Source organism: Opisthorchis viverrini (assembly GCF_000715545.1).
Source record: "Opisthorchis viverrini unplaced genomic scaffold opera_v5_550, whole genome shotgun sequence".
NCBI classification, from domain to species: Eukaryota; Metazoa; Platyhelminthes; class Trematoda; order Opisthorchiida; family Opisthorchiidae; genus Opisthorchis; species Opisthorchis viverrini.
Window position 1 is genome coordinate 57,006 of NW_008752217.1, and position 26,935 is coordinate 83,940.

Genomic DNA, 26,935 nt, shown 5'->3' on the forward strand with positions numbered 1-26,935 from the left:
TTAGACCTTGCCTTCGACAACATCACGCAGTATACTCTGAACTGGACTGTCAATGTGCTGAAATCACGTCTGGACTAGTATTGGTGGGGGAAATGACGCGGATGACATTGCTCTGCCATAGGACGGCCCTCCATCCGCAAACAGTGCTCTAAATGAACTGTTGTAAGTGGTCCCCTGTTTCGACATGCAATTTGCATGTAATTTTATGAAGCATCATAATGAACAGCTTGAGATGGTTAGAACTTTACCTATCCTAACAGCTCCGCCATGAACAGACTCGACCTCATGGTAGGGTAAGTTTACGTGACTTTGTGACCCACTGAGCTACACGGAGTGTCCGAGCGACATTATCTGAGTATCTCATACCACGTTGGTCAATGGTTAGAGGTCAGAAAAAGCCTCTCGGCCCTCCAATTTGGGGGTCGGAATATGAAATGGAGACGGATTCTGTAAGAATGATAAGGCACATGCATCCCCCACCAAACACCACTGCCATGCGGTCAGGATTTTGAGCCAAAGGCTTTGGTGGAAGACCCTAATCGTCCTCGTGTTTAGGTTTGGGGGCAATGGCGGCATCCGAGCCTACATACAACCATGAATGACACATTTTTCGGCAAATCTAGCAGATATTTGATGGAAACAGTCTCCTGAAATGAGTATGACGCAATTCGTAAGGAATTCCTGTCGTCTTTGCCAGGAGCTTCGATTGGAGCCTAAAATAAAAATTACCCATCTGGATGGTCCTTCATGGTTTCCTGTCTTGTCTTCCAAAGCTCGCTGAAATATTTGGCCACTCTCAATTCCACTCAGTAGACGCCTCCTAAAAACCAACACTAAAAACAGTCAACCTTCTTTGGTGGCAGGTTTAGGTAGTATAAAGCCCTTCTTGTAACCAGAACTGTTCCAGCACAAGCTTTACTGACATCTACATGAAGAAGTTAACGAGAGAAGGACATAAAACACAACTTGATTTGAAAGATGAGGTTCCCCTATTCTAGCTCGGCTAGGATTGGAAACTTCAGTAATTTGAACTAACGAATAGCGCGAACCCACTCAATGGTAAACAACTAGTGCACACTCGCATTGATGGGCTGAAGCGCAAAAGAAACCAAGCTTGGTTGTTCGTTCATTTTGGTGAAATGGTAGTCTTGACACTAAGAAGTTTAACCACTGTTAACCTCCTGGAAAATTCGATGAGCGATTCGTCTTGGTTGAAGGTAGCGCATAGTCCCTACATGTAATCGTCAACAGCAGTATTGGGGGGGGAGGGGAAAAATTGTTTTTTGGGAGAAAAAATTATGGGCGCCTGAGAGAAATCAATGACTTGCCTCTAAAGAGGTAGAAACGATGCGGAACAATCGCCATAGCCTGCCCTGAGAATACCTGTTCTTCGGAGGAGTGTTAGCTGTTACGACTATCGTACGAGCTCACGAACAACACCGCACATGACTTAAGGCGCAGTAAGGTTGCAAAACAACGTGTTGACCATGTCCGGCCGATTGGTAAAACATTCACGACAAGAATGCCGCACAATTCGACCTCCAAAACAAGCAGTGCCAGTATGACTTCACTGGCAAACTAATCTAACACGTGTCACGGTAAAACTTCATATTCTAATTTAAACGGTCCCGTTTTCCATTCGTGGGAACAGAAATGACCAGAACATGAACAGGAGCCAGAAGGTGCACCACAGCGCAACCATTTATGGTCTCTAACCTGTTTAGCTAGCGTTCTAGATCGTCAACACGCGGAGGCATCTTACAAGACAGCTACATAAGGGACGCCGGACACGCAAAGCATGGAGTGGCGGAAGCCATCAAATCAGAGTAATTACGGTCAAATCTGACGTACTATCTTTTGATCTGTTAAGAAGCGCAAACACTTCATTCAGACCACCTAATAAATGAAATTGGAACAACCACACACCCAGGAGATGAACCGGCTTCAGAGAAATGAGCTTGCGGTATGGTTTCTTTCATTTCGTTAAAACTGGTGTAGTATCTTGCGGACTAGTAAATATGAATACAAGACCTGAGAAAAAATAACAAATAATAAACAGTCGGGACGGGTAGCAAATGTACAAGAAAATACACATTCACATGGAGGATTCTCGTGGTGATTGTGAGGATGGTCGCAGTGTAAAATTAAACAATATGCGAGCAAGGGAATAATAATTGGGACTATCATGATTTCAAAACATCTCTTTTCCGTAGCGACTGCGTAGGTGGCGACGATCGAGGTTAACTGAATTCATCCATCGCGTGTTAGTAGGTGGATTGCTCAGTTCCACGGGGATATCACTAAGGTTGGGCGCACGACGATCACGACCAGTTACGAAAAGTGAGGTCAAGACGAGACAGGTTAGTCCGGGCAATCTGGTCATGTTAGGTAGACAAACACGTTCAAGTCAGAAACGTCTCGACGGAGATACTGCTGTTCGATCAACCACTCAATAACCTCTTTGATTAGGCGTTTCGATGGGACAAATTGGAAGCGCAGCAGATCGACAAGTTCACTGTACAAGTCGTTATAGTGTAGAGTTTTGCGAGCTTTCATGATTTTAATGATTGCCTCCTGTGCTCGAAGCTGACGCAGTTCGACGATTGCCATATTCTCCTCTTCATTCAAAATTTCCTGAGTTAGCTGCAGTTTCCCAATGAGGTTGATGCGTCGTCGAGCTTGGCTTTTGCCGGATCTTCTGTGATAAGTGAAAGAGAACGCAAAATTACTTACGTCTGTAATTAGCTACTGAACAAACTCAAACGCGCTTGAAGGCGGTTGTAATGTCTATTCCAAAAAAAACGTACAAGTCGAAGTGGACGAACCGACCGGCTGGAAAAACGCTACGAGTGAGTGGTTGTTCCGCTCTCTGATCTCAGCAAATAAAGATGGAACATTTTACGATCCATATTTTCTACGTTCCGTATCTTTCACATCAAGAGCCCGTAGCAGGCAAGTTTCTCTTAAGCTGGTAAACCGTTGTGCTCAAGTGGTGGTGAAGTTGTGTTTAGTAGCAAACGTTCAATTTCTAGTTGAATTTTTACGGTGAATATATCAAGGCCACGCAAATACACCTGACGGCGTTTATGCAAGTCTCATCTTGTCCAATACGGTTCCATCTGCTGAGACAGAGATTAGAGAAGCGGAAGTAAAAGTTCCTTTCAGGCGGGATCTATGAGTGTTTTGATTGGACCAGTAGGATGCATTCGGTCACTTAGCCTGACAAAATCCCCTCTGCTACAATGCAAATAACAACGGAAAAGAAGGGATATACAAATGGCTACCGGGAAACATATGAAGGAAGCATAAGACTGTTATAATCTATTCCAAAGTATGACAAACGAACTATGGTGCGTGAACTGGTTGCAACAACGCGAACTAAACAGAGGCCGAAGGGAGTATTAACGGGTTCCCGGTGTTCACCAAACAGAACGACACATCACTGCAAAAATCTCTTGATGAACGCACGTGTTGGCAAAGTTCAGGTTGAGCCAGAACTGCGTGGATTCCGTGAACTCCTTCTCAGATCTCGCCTTTGGGGAGTAAAGGATGACCTGTTGTTCCATTCTGGGATGTTCGCATAAAGTCTGGAGAATATATAATGGGAAACAGTAGATATGAAATAAGTAGAGAATCACAACATGCCTTCAAAACTTGTCAGTTGCATCAGATTTGAACCCCCTAACCTGAACAACTCCTGGTGTCTCTAATTTCGCACTTCGTATGATGCTACAATCTTCGTTTAAAGTATTCTCTAGAAACTCCGTAAAGTTTGTTAGTATAATGACGGGCCTTGTCAGGTACTCGAATTATAACAAAGAACTCACCCAGAGTGTTCGACGAAGTTCACTGTCTTGTAACCCAGTAGCTGTCAGAAGACTATCTAGCGTAACCTTTTCGTCGAAACGTCGGTTCCACGCGTACAACAACACGATCTGATAGGCAGTCAGCTCGAGGTCAAAGCGCCCTCGGTCACTTGTAAATGTGAGAAGACCATGCGACAGATGATGTTGCCAAATTAATTTCCGGCCCTGATGCTTACCGTCATAGAACTTCTCAATCTGTGGTAAAGAAGGATGAGGTAATACGTGGATAAAAAACTAGGAAACACAACGAAAGCAGGTGCATGAGATCACAGAAATACCCTGAACTAGGGATCCACCCACGAAAACCATCCTCAGGTGAGGCTATAAACGAAAAGAGGTGATTCCTTTTTACTCACCTTGAGAAAAACCAGGAGTGACTAGTCTCCGGAAGAAGCGAAACTAAAAAGGTACATAAATCCATCTCCTTCGTGAAGCGATACATAAATCAGCGGCGAAAAATCGCAAAAACAGTCGCATATCATTTCCCGACAGCACACAAGTGATGCTGTTCTTATACCTTGACACCTGAATCAAGAAAGACATGTGCGGTGGATCACGTGGAATTGCAGGGTACACATATGACGAATAGTCACGGGTACTGAAATCCACATGTGAATACACTGAACACAATGGTCTGATTCCTAATGCGACTGACAGACCAGTCATCGGCAGGAGGAACTAACTGAGAAAGTTGATTAACTTAGCGATGCTACCCACGACTAAGGTAAGACCCACAAAAGTAACAATCCATCTATATCGCAAGCAACAGCAAACCAGGTTGCGGTGAGTAAGTGAAGACCAACCGAACCCAACACCGTGTTCAGTATAGTCCAGTTCTACAGGCAGACAGTTGCTATGTGAGACTGGAAGAATCACCCGATCGTAACTTGTACCGACTTGTACCGCATGATGGTCAAGCATCAAACTTGATTCACTATAAAAGATAGACGTTTCCAGTTCAAGACCCAGCAAACACCTCGATCAACGAAATATCTCCATTATCATTGCTGTATTCTTTTGGCATTGGGACACACAGGTTCGACTTGCAGACATGTCAGTTCTCATTCAGGCATCACGCAAAGTATCAGGGACAACTCTCTCAATGGTATTACCAAATTCAACGATACACTCGTTGTTCAGAGACCAAAGACAGGAGGAAATTGAGTTATCAAACACCCGTCAATCAAGTAAATGTATACAAAAACACCAAATTAGAACACTCAGATGAAGTGGACTAGTGATGGAAGGACACGTACATTCCAATGTAAATATCCCAGGGTACGCACGGTTGCATAGCCTAAATGAAGTATATCCAGCCCAGGTCTGAGCGCCCTTGCAGTATCCCAGCCTACGTACAACCATAGCACAACTAAAAATAATCTCATGCCACATCAGCCATCGCGTAGTGCTACCAGGGCGAGTAAGAGGGAACATGATACTGCTGAAGCCTCCATTGATACAATTTCAAGTTTTCCCTGTCCTACCCTACCCCACCCAAGTTTGGATAGTTTTCGCAGGTCCCAGCACTAGGACCGACCGCTATTTTCACCGTGTATCACACTCAGATGCGGCTCCTAAACATCCAACCTCAATGACAACACTAAAAAATAAGGAATCTGTTTCCGAGCCCCGAAAGCCAGCCTACTTAGCTGCGTTTAATGTTCGCACATTGAAGCAAGTAAAATAACAGGTGGCTCGTGCTCGTAAGCTGGATTCCCTTTACATTGATGTTAGCTGCTTGCCAAAAACAAGGATAAAGGACACAAGTGTTGTAATTGAACTGACCCCCTTGCTCTCTTCCAGGATCCGGCTGCGCGCCTCTGGTGATGCAGAGGCTGCTGCAGCTGGATATGCTGAGGTGGGTATCGTATTGAGCGACCGAGTGGAGGCGTCTTTACTTGACTGGGTACACATCGATAATTGCCTCTGCACGGTCCGTTTAGCAACGTCTGTGAGATAATCTCGAGAAAATGAGGTGAGACGCAACTTGTTTATTGTGTCTGCTTACGCACCAACTGACTGTAGCTATGAATCTTCCGCGGACAGTTTTTATGATGCTCTAAATGGGTGTTCCACAAAAGTGCTAAAAGCTCAGATATCGTTGCATTTGGTGGTGACATGAATGCCCAGGTGGGCCCAACTAGGTGGTCGCCTTGGGTTAGATACGAGAGACACAGACAACGGAAATAGTCTACTTTAGGTGTATGCCGATCACAGAGTTCCTTTGCGGTACGGACTTCCGGAACAAAGGAAATCGCTCGATGTTGTCCCCACCAACGAACCAGTCCCGAATCCAAATTGACCAGCGATAGTTATCAGTGGTGAGGGTGGGTTAGTGCCTGCAACGCCATACGTACAGACGGCCGACAATCTTGGTAGTCCTTGACTTTAAGGGTGTGTTCGTCCCTGTCAATCGGTCAGTCCTGTTAACCAGGCTTGCTCAACAAAGTATACTCCTGGAGTTTTCTAGCATAATCTGATCACACTTCTGGGTGTGATAGTGCATACTGAGATCTCAAAAGCCTCCATACAAGAAGTGATGTCTGACAAGGATCTTCGATCTCCATTCTTGTCTAACTTTATAATTGATCAGGCAAACGCTGAAAGGTCTTCAAAATCCCGATATTGAAATCATTGCGGTGAGACCTGGAGTACTTAGACGACATCGCGTTCGGCTGTATAGATGAAGGTGCAGCAAAAACTCTGTTGAGCACCAACATACCATCTTTCGGCATGTTTCTAGCACCTTCAAATCGCAGTCTTGCCTCATAAGATGCAGTCTCTGAACATATCTGTTACAATTCAGGAAGAATCGCTGGAGGTTGTGGAGGATTTTACATACCTCGGTAGTTGTGTTAGTTGCAACGGAAGTGTGTCTGACGAAATCAGTGCACGAATCTTGAAGGCCAGAATCAAGTTTGACAATTCGCCATATCACTGGGTCTTAAGGGTTGCCTGTACTAGGTTACGGTAGGGGCTGTTCTGTTGTATGACAGCGAGACATGCCCTCTGCGGACAGATGATGTGTTCGTTTTCAGGTTTTTTTTACCACCGATGCCTCAGTTGTTGGTAGTTTTGGATGGGGTCAAATGACTGGTAACGAGGTGATAAGAAAACGGGTGTCTAGTTATGCAACAGGTACTTCAACAACAGGGAACATCCAACACCACCGACTGCGATGGCTCGGCTATGTACTGCGTATATCGAACCACCATCTACCGAGACGAGTGTTGTTCCTTCAAAATGGCGGAAACCGTGGGATGGATAATGCATAACTTGACAGAAGGGTGTGAGATATTACGAAGAGTTTGAGGGTTGTTGGTGCACAACGCTCTCCAGAAGGGGTCCCAAAGACTCCTCCTGCGCTTGGATGGAGACACTGTAGGAAATGGCGGCTGACTGGTGTCAACGGCATTCGTGCCGTCAGTTTCTTTCCAGGTTGTCCGACTGAGCACTTGAAGGTGTGAGCTCCTCAGAGTACTTGTGATGGGCCATAAATAGGAATCCCTCCTCATCCACTCTTTTCCCTTCTTTTCACTCCAAGGCTTGGGATATCATTAGATAAACATTGTGCTTGCACGGCAGTGAAGCATCAATGTCGACACTGATGCTGAAGTATCAACCAGATAGCAACGAAGTGAGATGACACGAGAAAGAATGAAGCCTGAGGAATTATGGTACAGATTCAACGGCTCACAGGAGATAGGCGGCAAGCTGGGGGTAAAATAAATATATGTATTCTCTTTTGGAATGCCCATATACGGACAGCAAAACGTTTCAAATATTGGTTCACTATCACACCTGATATATATCATAGAAACGACCAAAGTAGCCGCTGGAAATATCCGAAGAATTGAAGATTTCCGGAACCAGTGATCCCATGTGTATCAAAATACTGCGGCGACTAACATAATGGAAACACATGGAAAGCATGACACGCGAAACACACCAGGGCAATACAGCCATCGGATCTAGCAACCTTAAAGCAATAGATACTCTCTCATATTCCCAGTCAGAAATGGACAGAACTCGTTTGCGACTCACATATTAACTGGAGTTTTCTATTTAACGTTCGTCTGCAAGTAGTTGAGCATCGATTCTGCAGAACCACTGACAGATTTGCAGAGTAAATCAGGAAACGGGCATTTGTAAGGTCAGTGTGTACTTCGCGTGAAGCCCTACAAGCTAAGTCATGCCAAGCCACCATCCCCTGAAAAGAGCTTTGTTTAAACGCAGAATTCCGGGACACATAAGCCAGGGTAAAGTCAATGGCGGGTAAGAAGAAAGGGACCAGAGAAATCGTGACAAGTTTGATGCGATCTACCTCTAGGGACGGGGTTCTCATGACCCACCCTCAGTTTGGCGAGAGGGGTTGTAGGTAAAGCTACCAACGAACGTTCGCGCAAGGAGTTGTTCTAGACTGTTCGGGAACGCAGGTTCATCGGATGCTTTCGAATAGGCACGGGATGTACAAGCAGAGTGAAGTCTGACAGAGACACCCGGGTGTCCTACAAGGTGAAGTAATACCCTCACCAAAAATAAAAAAAGATGCTGTGCGATATGCAAATTTTTAAACACGCTATTTCAAATGCGATGTTTCAAAACTAAAGTGAGTTGGTAAGGAGACGAGATGACTTGCAAGTCAATTACCAAATGCCACTGATCAATTACCACTAAAATGAGTTCGCAAACGGTCAACGAATAAGTGGAAGGATTGGTTTTCACAGAAAATAGGATGGACGAAAGTCATGTGACCGGGTCGTTACGAACTGTGCTAACGAGCAGGCGATTCCTCTACGTTGAGGAACAAATAATCCCTTGCCTGACGAAAACAATAAATGCCTTCTTAAGGATTCCTTGGCATTTTCAGATGGACTGATCGACCGGCAGATAAATGAATTGCTGGCTGTGTTGATCACCACTAAGAAAAGGTTTCGGAGCACTCCAGAATACGTCTAGTTAGCACTGGTACTATATCAACACAATTAGCAGAAAGAAAAAGCAAGTTCACCCGATTAACAGGATAGTTCCAAAGTTACAACAGGGTATAAAAAGGCATGGCCGATTTTGTCAGATTGAAGGTGAGCCCCCAAACAGTGTACTTTATACGGCTAGGGCCTAAAGTAACAAGGCACCACAATGGGCTTCAAATTTTGTGCCCATCTTCTCAGGGATTTATTTACTCCACTAAGTGAACACTGCGTCGTGCAAGTGAAAATAGTATTGCGAACAGGAGAAAATCAGCTACATGCAAAGTAGTATCAAGCTTACCAAAGGGAGGAGGTCTTCCAAAGGAGAGGGTAGCGAAATGAGAGCCTTCTGCTCGGATTTCGAAACCCATATTTCACTCGCCAAGATGAAAATATTCACCATGTCCACATTGACCGTTGTCGTCTGGTTGGAACTACCAGATGCTCGGTACATTTCTTTGAAGTTGATTGTAAGATCATGAGACACTTTGATATCCTGGAACATACGGCTTAGTTTGTTTACTTGTTCTGCAGGCATACCAACTTGCTATGATGGAGGAAAATGAAAAAAACAAAACAATATGAACAGTACGAGTGAAATTCACCAGAAGTAGTAAAGCACTCGCGCTCACGGAAAAACCCTTAGATGATTCAAAGACGTTTCCTCAATCTGACGTTTCCACGTAGAAGTGGTGATGAGCGAAAAAAGTGACATGCGCTCTCTGCACTGGGCAGCCTGCATTTGTAGTCGGGCAGGAGACAATTTTTCACAACGCTTAGAGTGAATACTCCAGATATTTGATGCTGCTTGATGCCCGTGATTCACACATACTACCACTATATGAGGGAATTGAGCATCAGTCGAGCTAAACCGGAAGAAGTAATAACCACGACAGGCTATCATGAAAACGCGTTCTTACGTGACAGCGAAAAAGCTGTGATTATTGGAAAAAAATCGTTCAGTTGTAATACCTTTCCGGTTCCTAGATGCCATGCCACCCAAAGGAAGCATGAGGGCTAGGATACTGCCGGGTTGCCCAACCTAGACAGGAGAAGTCGAGAGGCAGAGGTCGGCTTCGAACCACAGACCTTCCGGTCGATACTTTCCAGCTCTAACCACTGAGCCATCTTATTCCTGATTATTGGAAAATAGGTAACCTTTCAGTTAATGTGTGTTGTCTCAACATATCCTTCAACTTTATTGCATCCAACAGGGGAAGCTCAAGTAAATGTTGCTAAGTGCGTAGCTAATGCTGAATAACCGGCCCAATTAAGTCAAACCCTGCCAATAAGTGTGGCGTAGAAATCGTGCTTACGTCAAACTGATGATCACTGATGAATTTGGACCAATGGCGTAGCAGCGTTTCCATTGTCGTGCCCCCTATTGAGGGAACAGATCAACCAATCATGAAGTCGGAATGTCGCTCTTCTCTGGCTCTACGGGAGAATCTCACTGGAACGTATTCCGTCCCGCTGAAATTGTCTCCTCAGTGAAAGCGAGCCCTCTTGTGGGGCTCTTCCAGGAAAATGGATAACCGTATACACAACGCGATTCACAGAGAGGACACGTACTAACTCTCGGAAGATTGATGAAAGGTTAATTCACCCGTGTGAGAAAGTGATTTATCACATAGTTTATGCACAATAATCTGAATTAGTCAACACTAAGAGCAACCTGGCTGCAATCAGCGTAACACAAAGTGAAAACAAGAACGAAATCAAATCATGTCATGTCGTTGTAACAATAAGCTTCCAAGCTACTAAAACGATCTCCCAGAAGGGCGACCACAGACCAATGGGTATATTATAATTTCAAGTGCGCCATCTTCGGGGTTCATTATGCAGACGGTGGCTGACGAAGAACATCGTTACTGGATCTTCGGAGGAGTGGCCTATCGTCGTAGTGATTCCTCTATGAATTGTGCTAGTGGATGAATATGAGGAACAATTGCCGCAGTCGAGTAAGTGAAATCACGCTCAGTTAGACGGCAACAAAGGGAAAGTAAACCAAAACACACCCGTAGTCTGTCGACCATCATCTCTTCCATTTCACTGTCTGCAGATGTTTCCAGTAGAAGACGTCTAATCAGATGGGTCTTGTACACGCGAACGAAAATATCTTTGCTGTTCACGTATTTAAGAACCAGTAAGACATTGTCCAAGAGTTTCTCTACTTCGTTAGGGAGAAGGCGCTTGTTTATTGAGGATTTGCGAAGCATCAAGTCACAGTAGGACGCCAAAAGTTCTGGGCATCGGGATTCGATTCGGCGGAATTCGCTCCTGTGGATGGCCAACAAAGATCAGAGTAGAGTTTCACCAGTTAAACTTTATCCATGATGAAAAAGTAACTTGTAACACACAATAACAAAAGAAAACCGGAATTCAAAGTTTCCAAATTAAGAATGGGGTGCAAGACGAGGACTACCCATGCGCTAAGGATTGGAACTACGTGTTGATGCGTTTTTCGAGCTCAGATGTTTATCTCGGCTGGCCCAATGGTACAAAGGCAATCAACCTGTTTTGCAGGCAATCCACCGAGGGGAGAGAAATTCACTCTGCTAATAAGACTACCACCTGAGAAGTCATTACTCGTGGAACTATTTAGCACATGACTACATGACGTGGGTTCCATGATTGCAGGATGAGCGGCGCTGTATCCTGTCTAAGTGCGAGTTGATCACACTGCTGAACAGCCGCTCGCAGCCGAATGGTTAAGTGTTCAAACGACTAGCTGGCCAGTCGCGAGTATGAAGTTCCCTTGAATTTTGTAAAGTGCATACTGCTGATGATTCCCAATAAGAATGAAACAACTGTACGGCATAAAATTGCTTCACGCACAGTTAAAAATCAGGAATTGATAAAAGAGGAACGAAGCTACGAGGACCTGCAAATATTCATTATCATTATAGGCGCTCAACCGGAAAGACGCTTAATCCTTTCCCTGCAGTACAGGGTGCAATGAAAGCGGTGGGCACAATGAAAAGGGCGAAACACCAGTAGAAAAAAAACCGTACGACTTTGATGAATAGGAAGACTACTCCGCCTGTAAGAATTAGACGAGATAACTTCTGATGCAGTGTTTGTACTGAGATGCGAGATTTCGGACGTTGAATAACAAAAAATAAACCGTGAAAAGTAACTGCTAGGACCATATTGCTCGCCTTAGCTTGAGGAAAACACCCACGACCGAAATAAATTCGCCGCAACCTGTCCTATGTTCTGAAGGGACTGGCGTAACGCCCAGGGCGATGAGGAGTAAACTGAAAAATCGGACAACACACGCAACAGATAATGCCTGTAAATAAAAGGCAAAAACAGGATGCCTTAAGGGGAAATAAACACATGGACACTGCAATATGCAGGAAAAAAGATAACGCTCGGGATAGGGAATGCAGAAAAAACATTCCCCATTTCTACCCGTAGGACTTGATGACAACTTGCAGGGGTCCGAAGAAATTCGAATCCAGTCTCCCAAATGACAAAAACAAACACATCATCGACTGAACCTGAGAGAACAATATTTGGAGAGCTCTCAAACGGACGAGGCTATATTTGAGGGGTTAGTGTAGTGTTCTACACTGAGCAAGAGGCTAGAACCCAGAAAACCGGCCACTTGAGTTTGGTGATTCATCCACCGAGCTGATATTGTCAGCGTTTTCAGTGAGCACGAGTAGGATAGCTGAAGGAAATACACCATGTAGTTCATAAGTTTTAGTAGTAAAAGACAGATAAGGCCAGGCAAAAACGCTAGTGATGTGTCAGCAGTTACGAACACACTTTGACTTGCTGTTTCTTCACTATGCGGAAAGCACAGAGGACATCTACAGGTTGTCCTTCCCAGAAGAACTCCTAAAGCTGAATCTCTAGTTTTGTCCATCAGTTGTTAAACAGGTCTCGGGGTGAGAACTGAGTACAGCCTACTCAGGTGAACTCATCAAAGAGCAATTGAAAAAAAAACATTATTTCAATTAAGAAGTTGGGTAGACAGAGGAATGCTTAATCCTTAGAGCTAAATTCCGCCCCTTCGCTATTATCTGGATCAAGAACAATTTCGAAAACAAACCTCATTATGTGAGAGCGAATCGTTGTCGTGCATACGTTTTTTCTAGGACATTAATGAGCGGAGACCATTATCCCAGTAAACTCGACAAGAAGTGACCATTCTTGAAAATTCACCAAGAATTCAGTCAATCGGGTTCAGTCAATGGCATGGCAACTGACTCACCGCGTGGAAGTAGGAAGCTCCGTAGTAAACACAGCTGTGTTATTTACAATTTCTTGGTATGCCCTGTCTCGGGAGGCCAAAAGGAGTGGGTCATTTAGGAACGCGTCATTTACGATTGATGAGAATCGATTGTATAAATCCAATAAGCGCTCCACATATTTGTTTGCATCCTGAAATTAGGTGAAAAGTGAAATGCATACAATCCGTAATGAAAGAAGCTGAGCTAGTAGGAGATTGAAGGCAAAAAATAGCTAAGGGTATCGGAGACCTATTAAGAACAGGTGACACCCAACAACAGCCAGACAAGAAGTTCATCCGATTTACGCTGTGAGGAGATCAAGTAAAAACGTTAGGATACTAATAATGTGAAACACTCTCGTAGCACGATACTTTGGTATGGCTGGAACACTTAGTTGAATCCAGCCGATATCATCTGCGTGCTTTGGGTCGGTAAGTTTCCCAGTAGCAATGATTCTCAACATCAGCCTAATTATTTCATCGATGACGAAGTTGGACAAAAATGGACAGGGTATACATCCTTGCGGGATACCACTTTTGGAGACCTTCCCCTATGCTGTCACTCTTTCGAAGCGTGAATGGAAAGCACTGGGTATGCACGCGAATTTCACTCAAGAGCCAACAGAAGCAGCTACTTATACTCTTTGAAGATGAAGAACTAGAGAATGAAAACCACAAGTACAGTGCATTGTCGTCCACCTGTAGCATCCTTCCGGTGTCTAGCTGCCATGCCACCCGAAGGTTGCACGACGGCCGGGATACTGCCAAGTTGCCCAAAGCTAGACAGGGGAAGTCAGGAGAACTACGGACCTTCCGGTCAGTAAATTCGCGCTCTAACCACTGAGCCATCTCGCCCCCAAGTAAAGTGCATCCGGGAACCTAAAACCGAAACTCACCTTTAGCATAGTCTCTGCATTTTGTCGAATATCTTCCAAGCCAACTTGGTTCACGTACTGCTCGAAGTGGACTAATATCCGTTCTGACCCATTCTCGACTCGCCGAATGAGTTCATAGAATTGCCGAAGTAATTCCACATTGCCCTCGCGCAAGAGCTTCGGGATTTCGGAAAGCAACTGGTCCTGCGATTAAAATGAATGATATTTGTGTAGTAGGATGCCGAAAGCCGACAGCAACCATTCCGAGAAGGTGAACGGGAAAGGAAAGTCAGGATGCAGATTTGAAACAGGGTATATCAAACGTACCAGATAGCCAACGACAAACAGGTCAGCACACGCTTTCATCAGAACTTCAGCCGATTCCGGTTTGGCCTTTTTCGCCAAATAACGACTAGCCCGATCTTCTTCTTCCAACAACTTCTGACTTGCGTAGGAAGTGTAAGCCTGGAGGAAGCAGAATATGCCATAACTTGAGAGATAGAACTTAAAGTTAACAGAATGGTGACACCTGCTTAAAAGAGAGTTCCCATTGACGAAACGTTATAACAAAGGCAACACAAGGTGTAATAAAAATGCAGTTCGGTATCCAGATATATCATCCGAAGAGACAAGCCCCTAATAGTGATGATAACTCAGCTGTAACACCCTTCCGGTGCCCAGCTGCCATGCTAGCCGAAAGAAGCATGAGGGCTCGGGTACTGCCAGGTTACCCAAGCCTAGACAGGGGAAGTCGAGAGGGAACCAACAGAAACCGAATATTAAAAACAAATGTGAAAATGTTCGGTAGAAATAGATGTCGATGGTGATGTTAACAGGAAGCTCAACTCAATCTCTCGTTTATGATACTGTTCAAATGTTCATGCTGCACAAAGGCAACCTCATATTTTTAGTTGGTATTGCATTACAGATATTGGAGTATATTTTTTGGAGGAACACAATGCTCTTCTACTTTCCTACAATCCAAGCTCAAACTGGGAGTCCGTTGAGCCCCCAATAACACTAACTTAATTTGAAACTGGATGTAGTACGTTAATTGGGTAGACGTAGGAATTCAAACATAGCATAGAAATGACGTAAAGTGAGCACCAAGAGCGCAGGGACCGATGGTAGGTTGTCAGAGATTTCAGCAACCCCATGAGTACAGTATTCCGTCAGGAATGTTGTTGTGTAATACGCGCTAGCTCTTTATGGGTGTTTTTTTTAACAGCCTGCACTGTACATGGAACCCAGTATCTACCAGTTCGGAGTTGTTTTTACGTATAGACCAATGGATGAAAAAAAGCACTAAGTCTTCGTCCATGAGCCATAAACCGTAACGGTCGACCACCATGGAATCCGCGGTATGGTTTCAAGAACCCACACAAAATTGGTTTTCTGGGAAAGTGGTATCCCCTGATGGGAGTCTCACTAAGAGATCAGCTTTAGTTGCAAGACACAGTTCTGTCGCACCAAGTTATTGTTGACGGTATAGTCTTCCTATAATCCTACTTAACCTGTTGACGTCTTGACTAGGGTACAGTAGAAGGAACGACTATTAAAGACCACATATAACCGGACAAGGTGACAAAACCAGCACTAATATTAAACAACAAACCACCGAAGTCGCTGCAGGACCCCTTGTTTGGTTGTAAGCGCCAAGGCAAACCGCCGTGCCGACCAATCGGAACGCACAATATTAGGTCAGTAGTGAGCCAGCCATACACCCGTTAACTCAGTGTGACATTCGATTAATCCAGGCAGCCTTCGCAGCCATCGTCAAATCAGCGAATAATGAGCAATACATGGGTGAGGGTAAGTTACTCGGAGCCAACAAAGGCACCTTGATGTCACTGGTGGATGAAATATGCATAGAAGATATAGGGTATCCGAGAAACGCGTCATGACGGTTAAGAGTGTCGTGCTCTGTTGAAAGTTTTCCTGATGCTATTGAGCCTTTTCAAAGGTAATACATTGTTTTTGCAAAACTTCTTAGTATTATATCTATGAGAAGACAGTCTCCGCGGAAAAATCTGAAGGTCGCTTCAGATGACAATAAGATGTTCGACGTGAAACTTTAAGCGTTCCACACTTCATGATATTTTAAATTCACATCGGTTCGTTATCACATTTCAGTCGAGACACCAAGATTGGTGTTGAGCTATAGTATTAGCATCGAGGACAGCGAAGCACCAACAGTAAAATCTGGTGCTTACTTGCTACATAACCATAAAAGAAGGACCTAATGAAAAATAGAAAGAAATGGCAAGAGTTGGATGGGGATTTATTGCGAAACTTCTGTGTCCCTGGGCAAAACGGTCAAGGGTTTTTAAATCGACAATATCGTCCAACACCAATTAAATAAACCTATTTGACCATGGTGCTAGAGTAAGAAACCGCTAGCAGGAACTACCCAGCATCCCTCGACAACTTTATCAAACATTCATCAATGAACAGTAGTGCGTCTAAAAACTGATAACACGTCATATTCCGTATCCCGAAGGACCATGTGCACCCTGAGGGACGCAAAATTCCCACCAAGTATGCTTCGCAGTTGCGACTTTGAAGTCTAGTGGCCAAATCATGACCTACCGCACCAAAAACCATTCATCAGCAAAAATTTGGAGTAAAAAAACGTAACCTTGCTTGAGACGGTGACAGAGCACGCGTAGCATGTCCCAACAAGTTTCACCTGGCAAGATCTTACCTCTGCACTATGGATTTAAACATACTGTTAGGCAGTCACTTAGGGACTACTTCACTGAGAACAATGTGCAGGCACTCAACATCCGCTGTGGTACGAAGGCGCCTATAACCAGACGTCTAGAACAGAACGTCCAGATCTTAGCCACAGAGTGAATATATTCTGTTGTTTTGTAAACACGGTCCTTTGGTTCCACAGAAATACACTTCTGACGCCAAAAATGATGTCATTTGGCAAACATGTGAATTGCTTTCACAGTACACGCATTCCTTTCATGTAGCAGAGTGCAACTACCAAGATAAGTAACCAATGAAAAATCAAGTTTTTAATTCCGAGGATTCCAGAAAGGTTCCGAAATAATGATTCACGATTTAGGGCTCAAAAGGAATTCTGAAACAGAAATAATTACAAGGGCATGATACGAATGGATTGCGAGGATGCATGGCAGTTAACCAGCAAAACAGCCTCTTTAGTGTAATTCGAGTCCACTGGCCTTCCTACCCTGGCCCTTCTGGATTTCTTGGATAATAGGTCACAAATTCACGTGAGCAGAAGTATCGACAGAACGCACGTCTTTAGTTGACTCTCACGGGGGAAACAGGGGTCATGGAGTCAAGAGAACTACGTCATTGACAGACAAAAGTATGGAAAGAAATCCTCCGTGAGCCTATTCAGGTTCAAAAATCCTCCTGGCTTCTTTTAAATGCGGGGATATGGGCCGTTTAGTCAGATTCCGAACACATCTGCAATCGACAACAGTCTTAGTTGTACCATTCTTGATCGGTTCCGAGGTACTTGAAGTGCTGACTGTGACGTAACTAGCCTCGGATGAAAGTGAAACTCAGGCACAGGTTAGCCGTCGCGTCGCACAATCGTAGCTCTGAGAACTAATACAGCCCATTATTGAGTCTCACTTGAAATACAGGCTACCAATAGCTCGTGTGTGTAACCGTTCGTATAATCATGCCTGGTATCGTATGTTCGCATCTGTCAGAGGGAATGCGAAGACATATACCAATGTCCCTGAATGATGTTTGAAAGAGTCCCGGCTAAAGTGCAGATGGTCGAAACTAGTCACATGAAAGACAAAGAGCAAGCGTTTCAAGTCAAATACCGAGTGCGCCCAAACTAACCAAGACTGGTACGATTGCAGCTTCGGTGTCGAACACTGATGTCATGCTGTCGATGATGATGCTGATGATGATGGTACGATTGCAGGGGTGTTCGAAATCTGATAAAAGAAGCGTTCAGCTGTAGCACCCTTCCGGTGTCTAGCTGCCATGCCACCCGAAGGGAGCACGAGGGCTGGGATACTGCCAGGTTGCCCAAACCGAGACAGGGGAAGTCGAGTGGCGGAGGTCGGATTCGAATCGCGGACCTTCAGGTTAGTAAATCCGCGCTCTAACCACTTCGGCCATCTCGCCATCTCTCGAAATCTGATGACACGACCTTATTTGGGCAGTCAAAAGAAACCTTTAAACTCCAGTTGGCCTACCAGCAATTTACTTCCACCATCTTGACAATTATGTAATCCGTTTGACTCCATGACTCATTGGCCATTGTTGCTTCATTTTCTTCTTGTCTGCAAATGTACCCGTGAATTCGGCTAAATGTAAGCGTGATTTATGTCGATGTTTCCGGTCATAGTAATTTATATATCAGACAAGAAGACCATTCACCAAAAGCAATTTTTTTCGTTAAGTAGCGTGACAGTTAGACAGTTTTAGTGTGCCATTTACATAACTCCAATTCAACTCTCCTCCCTCTTAATTTGTGGTATCTCCGGTTCACTCATTAGAAACGGACGGCGCTAAATTCGTACTGCACTTTTGTTCCCTTTGGAGCTCACCAGTAGCATACACCGTCAACGGCCTAGCGTTTCGATTTCCGGTCATCCGCCTTTAGAAGCAAATGTGTATAGTTTCCACTACAGCTGTACTCGCCGGATACAACCGAGTTATTCCATGCAATTGGACAAACATTCGCGTACCTTCAGTGTTAGGTGTAGCCTTGTCTCATGCGACAATCCACTAACTGTTTTAGTTGCTTCAAGCATTGACCAACCTGTCAGAATTTTCCGGTCACGTACATGCTATGAACCAGTCACGTACCTTTTGTTAGTAGGTACGATATATCCAAATATGTATTCGCTTGACATATTAGAATTGGTGCTTGGTGGTTGAATATTACTAATTCTGAATGTAAAATGTCCAGTCCGGTTAGAAAAATACGTGAGGACAACTACTCTGTAGAAACATGTTAGGTAAACGTACTGAAAACGGTGGAATCATGTACGAGAGAAGCAACTTAGGGCATGACATTACTGGGTGACTATTACCTCAATAGATAATAGCCAATGTACATGCAAAATGAGAGCATTGGCATCCCAACTCTCTCACACACACGGACGATTTTACGAAACCTATGCACTGGCCTGATGGAAGTTTACCAACTTCCACTCCGTTAAACCACCTAACTAAAAGGAGCAGTGCAGTCGAATCCACTTCAAAATCATCATCTAGAAATCAAATATTTCAACCTCCATGAATGACCACGTTGTTCATTGTTACGACAAACAATTATTTGGCAGGGAGGTGTAAAAGCCATTAGCAGCACATTCAGCTGAGCTGGATGGGGACTCCGAGACGGGCCACACCAACGGTTGGAGACATCATCGTCATCATCAGTGTTCAACACCGATACTTCACTGCCGTACAGCCATGACTTATTTGAAAGCCTTATTCTAAAGAATAGAGTAAAGGCGGACGGGGAAGGGACTTAGTGCTACCTTACCACAATCATTCCGAGGTGCCTACACCTACAGACATTCACTCAGGCGATCTAGATAGCAAATGACAACAAGAACGCCACTGACATCGGTTGGCAGCCATAGCTTGTAGTGTCTCCAACCAGGCACAGTGAGGATCGCGCGGTCCGCATCCTGGAAGGCGAGTAGCACTGACAACACCCAAACATTTCGTGATCTCCTTCATACTCTTCTGCCAAGCCAAGAGTTGGCCACCTCTCTGTTTACACCACTCTGAATTGGGCACAGAAAACAGCACTCTCTTCGGCAAACGATGGTTCGGCATACGTAACACATGTCCCAACCAACGTAGATTCTGGTGCTGGACACATTCTTCAATTGAAGTACCCGTTACACAACCGAAAACGCGCTTTCTAACTGCCTCATTACGGATTCGCCGACACCAACCCACACGAGCTATGGTTCTGAGACAACGATTGTCCAACACCTGAAGATGTCTCAGGTCCACTGCTCGAATAGGCTTAGTCTCACAGCCATACGGGGGCGAGATGGCACAAGTGGTTAGAGCGCGAACCTACTAACCAGAAGGTCCGTGGTTCGAACCCGACCTCTGCCTCTTGACTTCCCCTGCCTAGGCTTGGGCGACCTGGCAGTATCCCAGCCCCCGTGCTTCCTTCGGGTAGCATGGCAGCTAGGCACCGGAAGTGTGTTACAGCTGAACGATTTCTTTTCACAGCCATATAACAAAACAGCCCGTAGTGTAGCCTGATACACACGTCCCTTGAGATTCAGGGACATGGACCAGTCGCGCCCTCAATGATGCTCATGCATCCAAGCTACTGCCTTCAACGCACAGCTTCATTCCCAACCCCTCCACTCAAAAGACCACTGACAGATCTGAATTTACGCATCGGTTTGTCACCTCCCGCCTCCAACGCACAGCTATCTACCCACATCCCCAAATCATCGGTGAACACAACTGTGGTAGCCACACCCACAGTACAAGTACGAAGTTCTCATAGACGATGTCAATGATTGTTGCGACAGGATGACCCCATATTCACAGCACATACATATGCTCACAGATGTAAGAACTAGTTCACGCTCACGTGGTGGAGGTTGCATGGACATCGTGAAGACCACACATAAAAATCGAAGAAAACCCCACGAAATTATCACGAAACCAGTGAAAGGACGATTGTGGTATAACTTGCGGAAACACGTGTAGACGGAAGAAACTGCAAAGTACCGCATTTCACCGAGGTCCACGCGGTCAACCAGTGAAAAACGAAAAGGCACTCATACATGAATCACTAAGTAATAATACATTGAAAGGTTGCTCGGTTAAGATGCCACATAGAAATCACTTCGCCCGGTTACTAGCTAGTCTGAACTATTAGATATGTACCGCAAAACTGAAAAAATGAAGAGGAACGCATACACATGCCAATACATGTAAACGCACTCGAATTCCATTTTCTTGAATGAATTCGGCGACCAATGGCTTGTAAAACAGTTTCGTGTGTTCCACATAGCTCTGCTCCAAATCCTCCAAATAATTGATTTTATCTGCCCCAAGAACGTCCGACAGTCTGGCTACAAAGTAAAGGGAGGATACCGATAAACCCACAGACTGAGCGCCCACATTGATCTACGCTGGATTTTGTCTGCCTATTGGTTAATGAAGGTAGTGATAAACTTCGAGGAATTAACTGTAAATGCTCAGTAATTCTAACAATAACTTTTGCCAATCAGATGGGGGGAAATGAGATCAAAAGCGACCCACCACCCCAGATACACTGAACAAGAAATTATGATGTGGCGGGCGGGTTCGGACGGAGAATTTTCACGTTGAAGGATAAAACTGACGGGTACAGAAGAAACCAAAGTATGTAGACGATTCGTCTATCTAAATAATCTCAGTGAATGATGGGAGATAGTATTTACAAGAACGTTCACCAACTGGGGAGTTATGAATGACATTGCGTCCAGATACAACTGGTTAAAAATAGCCTAAATGATGAAACACGTTTCGTACGTGCGGAGTGCAGGATTGCCGTGGAGTTGGGTGAATGCAAAGTCAAATCCGGTTAACGTGATTCAAGTCCTCGATACGGCTGACAGTCACATAGCCTAGTGGCGCTTCAAACAAAGTGACCGATTGAGTCCATAAAACTTACTCTGAATGCATCCACCTGTTACGTATTGTGAGGGCAAGACGTTAGCCTGCCGCTGAGTGACAGGGTACGAAACGTTACATCGTGTCTGATACCGCTTCGCATAGTCGCTGGACATTGAAAATGGAAGTTAACGGTTGGTTTTTGATGATGAAAACTGGTACTGAAGTACTGGAAGTGCATTGTGAGAACATCTAGTCAACCAGATCGAAGTGTGAGAAATGGTTTTCAGGAATGGATTAACTTTTGGATTTGACATGACCGCGTCATGTACACTCAGCTGGAAGTCCCCATTCGGTTTCTTACTTTTTCATTGAACCCCCATCGAGGGAACACAACGCATGAAATGACGTCCTATCAAAGATTGGTTTGTTGAAATAAAGAATATCGTGAACCACTTTGCTCATTCAAGTGACCGAGACGTCACCAATAGAGTCTACGGATAACATGACTTAACTGTTTTAATAGCCAAGTAGACCGAACATCAAGGTTGCAATAGTTTGTTATCGGCAATGACCAATGGAAGAAAACATCCATATTTGACCTGGTTTCACTGTGCTGGGTCAGCGATACACTGATGGACAGTAAGTTACCCTCAAAACTTGCTGACCATTCCCCTTTTTGTGCGGTGACTGGCTCAGCAAAACACAGAATTTCAGGTCATTCAACGTTGGTTACATACCTGTTCTGTTTTGACGAGCTCTGTTCACCAGAGTGCTGACCAGCCATCCAGAAGAGTGAAAAGATACCTGATTTCCGATCCAACCACGCAGCGTGAAAATGATGACAGCGTAGAATTACGGGAATTATCGAAAAATTTAGCACAGGGTTCCCTCAGTAGCCATGATAGGCAGTATGGTGTCAACCTGCCAACTTATCTCGCAAAGAACGATTCCGTGGATAAAAACCAACTGACTGAAAAATGAGGCTATCAAACACGGCCGCCAGTATTCACAGATGACCTCTTTTTGAAGTAATCAAGATGACCGAATCACGTTCAAGACAAGTTTCCCACACACGTGAATGATTTTAACCGATCCAAAGACGAATCACTGTTCCTTCTAAATCGGCCGATCGATCGCGTGTCAGATGCTCCAAGTGTCACTTCCGTTTATAATAAGATGCTACTTTGGAAAATAAAATTATGTATCAAATACAAGGGCACGCAGTTCGTTAAGCGTTGGCCAACACGTTAAACAACTTCTAAACTAAATATAGGCGATCGAAATTTTCTCCTGTTGGTAAAAGGTCATTGTGATACATGGATTGAAACCACGTGCTCTAATAATAGCGCAAAAAAAACACCAACAGGGAAAGATAACACGGCTACTCGTGTGGATGACCGACCTTCGGTGAACACAGAGAGAATCACAGTGTCTATTCTTTGAATAGGTTTCTTCTTGGGAGAACTACCATATACGGCTAAGGTTACGATATCTGTTTGCTGTTAGCCTCTGAAATTCAGTCTGACATGCATCTGTACACCATACGGCTCAAAAGAGCGGATCACATTAGTAGTTTGAGTTGAACGCCTTGCATCACGCACTGTCACTCCAAAAGACTTTATCGCCATCGTTGTCTCTCAATCGCAAAACACTTTCGGTGCACATCTGCTATGCTACCCGAATGAAACACGAGGATTGAGAGACTGCCCGGCTGCCCAAGCCTAGGCAGTCGAGATGCCAGAATTGAGTCCGAACGGTTGATCTTCTCGTCAGTGATTTCCCGCCTTATTCACTGAGTTATCGGGAACTGACTCAAGCGGGCAGTAATTGCCAGGTTTGTTCTGATTCTTTTACATCTGGGATTGCTGGTAGTCGACCAGTCACCTATCGTTGACTATCGACCGGCTTAGCACGCATAAAGTGTGACAGCTTCACTTGTGTACTATCACTCGCTAGTGCAGTGGGAAAGCGTGAACTTATTGAGACCGGGGCTGTGAGTTTTGGGTGGCTGTTTGGTACCGCCTGCGGACCTGTCATACAATGAATAATTAGAAACCTGAATGAACCGGCTCCAGATCCATTTTCGAGTGGTAAGAAAAATGAACCCATACTGGTCAGTGTTGCTTGCAAAAGCTGATGAGCTCACTGTCTAACAGTAATTCCTCCGAAGAGGTGCCACTACTAAAGCGTCTGCGGCATTCATTTCTCTCCGACTCTCCATAAATGTTCTTACCTACTGAACGGGGATCTCTTAACTCACTAACGTCCATGATTTTATATCAAGATGAAAGGTCATGGACGGTTTGTATGTAGGTAATAACAAAACAACGTTGCGATGGCCGCTCCGCAAGTTCAAACGACTTAAACCTGAAACCCAATTCTACGCATTGAAGGTTGCAAAACTGCTGAAACAATTCGAATTGACATCCACAGGAATATCACCACTAAATAATACGTGCTTGAAATATCTCCACACTGCATTGTTTGACCTGGGTTCGCAGATTCCCCTTTTCAATAACACCCACTTGATTCCTCTTTCCGAAACCTCGTGATTGTTGAGGACCATTTACTCATCTCATTGAACAATGTATAGAATGAAGACAAGATACAGGTAGGTAATCTTTCAAGCCGAGATTCGAAAGGAATGTCCTTTCTTTAACTGTACGGCAAATTATTAGAATGTTGTCTAAAGAATGTGACTCGACTGTGAAATTCGGTTTGAGTGACGTAACCTTGAAATGGAAATTGATTCTTGAGTGGTAACTAGCTGTCGGGTGACTTTTGAGTGGTCACACAATATTTCATGATTAATCGTCATTCGAAATCGCCTGTATTAAGTGGGAATCAACAGCAGTTGCAAAGAGGGTGTTTTGGGAACGGAGACGGAAGCAAGAAAGAAACAATCAATGATATCACAAGGCGATGTATAGTTAACGTAGTAACCTAATAGGTTTTTATGAATACTCTTGGGTGTCCCGAGTACGAGTTATCCCACATGTATATCAGGAGGAATTCTTAGATGAAAACCTCCATTTATTTGGTAACGGAAAAGTATACTTGGAATCTACCATAATTTTTTTTGTATATTTTCTCGCACCCGGAGCTCAGATTGTGCACCCTATATATGACCTATGAAGAGAGTGAAACATACGAGGGGCCAGAGTCTGCTTTCCAGTGGTGACCTCCGCTTGAAGTAGCACAATCGAGGCAACGATCTCATGGTACTTGTTCAGTTGGGCGGAAAGGGTAGTTATCTTAGGAACGGTTAACTTTATCACCTGATTACCGCATACACACACAAACACACAGGCAGGATACGATTTATTACGTAAAAGCGAGATTGCATTATCATGCCTTATTTGCCGAAGTCCACAGTAATGGGAATACAGCCCGAATCTTCAAGTTTAATTCCATCTTTATGATTTCTTTTCACACCTAACTATGTGATACTAAAAACATTCGTTAGGGCGATGATGACCATTGAAATGTCCTAGTTAGGACTTACAAGAACATTTTATCACTTTCAAGGTGAAAAAGTCGATCGCACGCCGATGAATTTGTCTGGACCCTTATGTACAAAAATTCCATTGCTAAGGTGAAGACAAAGTCCGTTACCGTTCTTTCTCCTCTAGTCAACCCGTCCACAAAAAAAAACACCTACATCGGAGATAAAATCTGGGATACTCTGAAAATATAACTACAACAGGGCTAGTTTACAATACGAACTGTTTCACGTGGTCATTGACACCGTTCTAGTTGGTAGTAAACAGTTGCGATGAGAGTTTTAAGTATCGCTATACACGTGTGTGCGATAGCGTCCATTTGCGAGTACTTACCACAAGAATCCACCACACCGACGAACAGTTCCGCATCCACGATTTGCCCGATTCGCTCACACTGAATGTGCTTAATAGCACTTGTGATAAGCCGCGTCTTTAGTTTCTCATAAATGATATCATTCCACGTTTCTAACAAAATCTAGGCAGCATGTAAAAACCGAAGGATATTATCACCTTCAACACAGAACTCTCTTGAACGTGTCGTGGATTGGAGTGATGAATTTGATGTTTTCCGTCCATAGGTGTAAAGGGAAGAGGGAGGTAATCGGCACTTTTAGAGAATTTGGTCCATTCGACAACGTAGGACTTTAGCAGAGCCTCTGTATTCGGTGCGTCAGTAATGCGCTGCAATGCGGTTATCATACTTATATGACGTGAAGAATCGTTACCTGTTTAACTTGTTCAATGTATTCTGCTATCATTTCTTTCAATGATTCCTTGATCTGAAACGAACCATGTGGCTCATGCCACATGACAATTTGGAAGACATCGCTGATGGAATACAAATAACGACATTTGATAAACAAACCAAAACATTTGTTGCCACTCGGCTGGACTGACATTCTCTATTGTTAATATCCGTTTGACAAGCGTGGCGACTCCTGGCCACCTCTGCTCGATGCTCTTTTTGTCATCCTGTGAACAAGTTTTGGGTCAGATGATACAAACTTACACTCATGTACAGCATTTTGAAAGTGAACGGAACCCAACTGGAACAAGTTTGATCGACGAAGATAGATTGTCCACTTTAAAAGCACAACCGAAGGTCAAGTGAGAGACGGACACAGTGAAGCATGGGAATCCAGTGAGCCTTGATATTAGGCGTCACCCGGGAGGGAGGGGAGCATGGAGATTTATTCCTGAAAATCGAGAATATATAAATGTATGACTTGAAGTTGCTGAAACATGCACGAACCATTAGCAGTGAGATCTCACATAACCATCTCTGACAAAAGTGGAAATATTGCTGCCATCAGCTAACAATCCAACATTATTTCGTCAGTCGGAGTAACGGTACACTTTATCCTCAGCGTTATTACCTGAACCGTTACCTTCACCAGCAACGAACAAGAATAGTCATCAGAGGAATAACTACCAGTGACGCCATACACATTCTAAATGGTTAAAAAGCCGACGTGCTGTCAGGCGATGTGATACAACTTCATGCGATACAATCTGCATGCAGCTAGACCCACACATTTCTAGACTTGATGTTATAGATCGCTATAAGGGAAACATTACACTATCAGAATCTTATCCGTCATAAAAAACGCTTCTCAGTGGGATTACCAGGTAACACAATGTAACCATGGTCTCTCCAAGAAGTTTGGCGGTGCTGGTTGGAGCGCGTAATGCCACTCCTGTGGACAATCAGTCACTGAAAACCCTGCATACAATCCAAAAGATGCACCGGAAGTTGTGGTGCGTATCACGTATCTTGGAAGTTGTGTTGGCGCGAAAGATCAGGCACGAATCTCGAGGGGCCGAGTCACGTTTACTGATTTTCATCATCATCATTATCCTCATCATCACCGACAGCATGACATCAGTG

The 26,935-nt window shown here is 44.3% G+C and overlaps 1 protein-coding gene across 1 annotated transcript in view; it reads right to left on the minus strand.

The window, feature by feature from the left end:
- Nucleotides 1-1,977: 1,977 nt before the first annotated feature.
- The window catches only part of T265_15506 (hypothetical protein), a gene marked incomplete at both ends in the record, with an annotated part of 33,688 nt that continues 8,730 nt past the window's right edge, over nt 1,978-26,935 (minus strand). The window contains 13 exons of the mRNA XM_009178435.1: nt 1,978-2,698; nt 3,469-3,587; nt 3,828-4,061; nt 9,138-9,383; nt 10,855-11,116; nt 13,062-13,231; nt 13,976-14,158; nt 14,282-14,419; nt 20,888-21,018; nt 25,381-25,522; nt 25,558-25,728; nt 25,773-25,875; nt 25,913-26,019. Coding sequence (XP_009176699.1) covers nt 2,380-2,698; nt 3,469-3,587; nt 3,828-4,061; nt 9,138-9,383; nt 10,855-11,116; nt 13,062-13,231; nt 13,976-14,158; nt 14,282-14,419; nt 20,888-21,018; nt 25,381-25,522; nt 25,558-25,728; nt 25,773-25,875; nt 25,913-26,019 — 2,325 coding nt within the window. The remainder of the gene's footprint in view (nt 2,699-3,468; nt 3,588-3,827; nt 4,062-9,137; nt 9,384-10,854; nt 11,117-13,061; nt 13,232-13,975; nt 14,159-14,281; nt 14,420-20,887; nt 21,019-25,380; nt 25,523-25,557; nt 25,729-25,772; nt 25,876-25,912; nt 26,020-26,935) is intronic.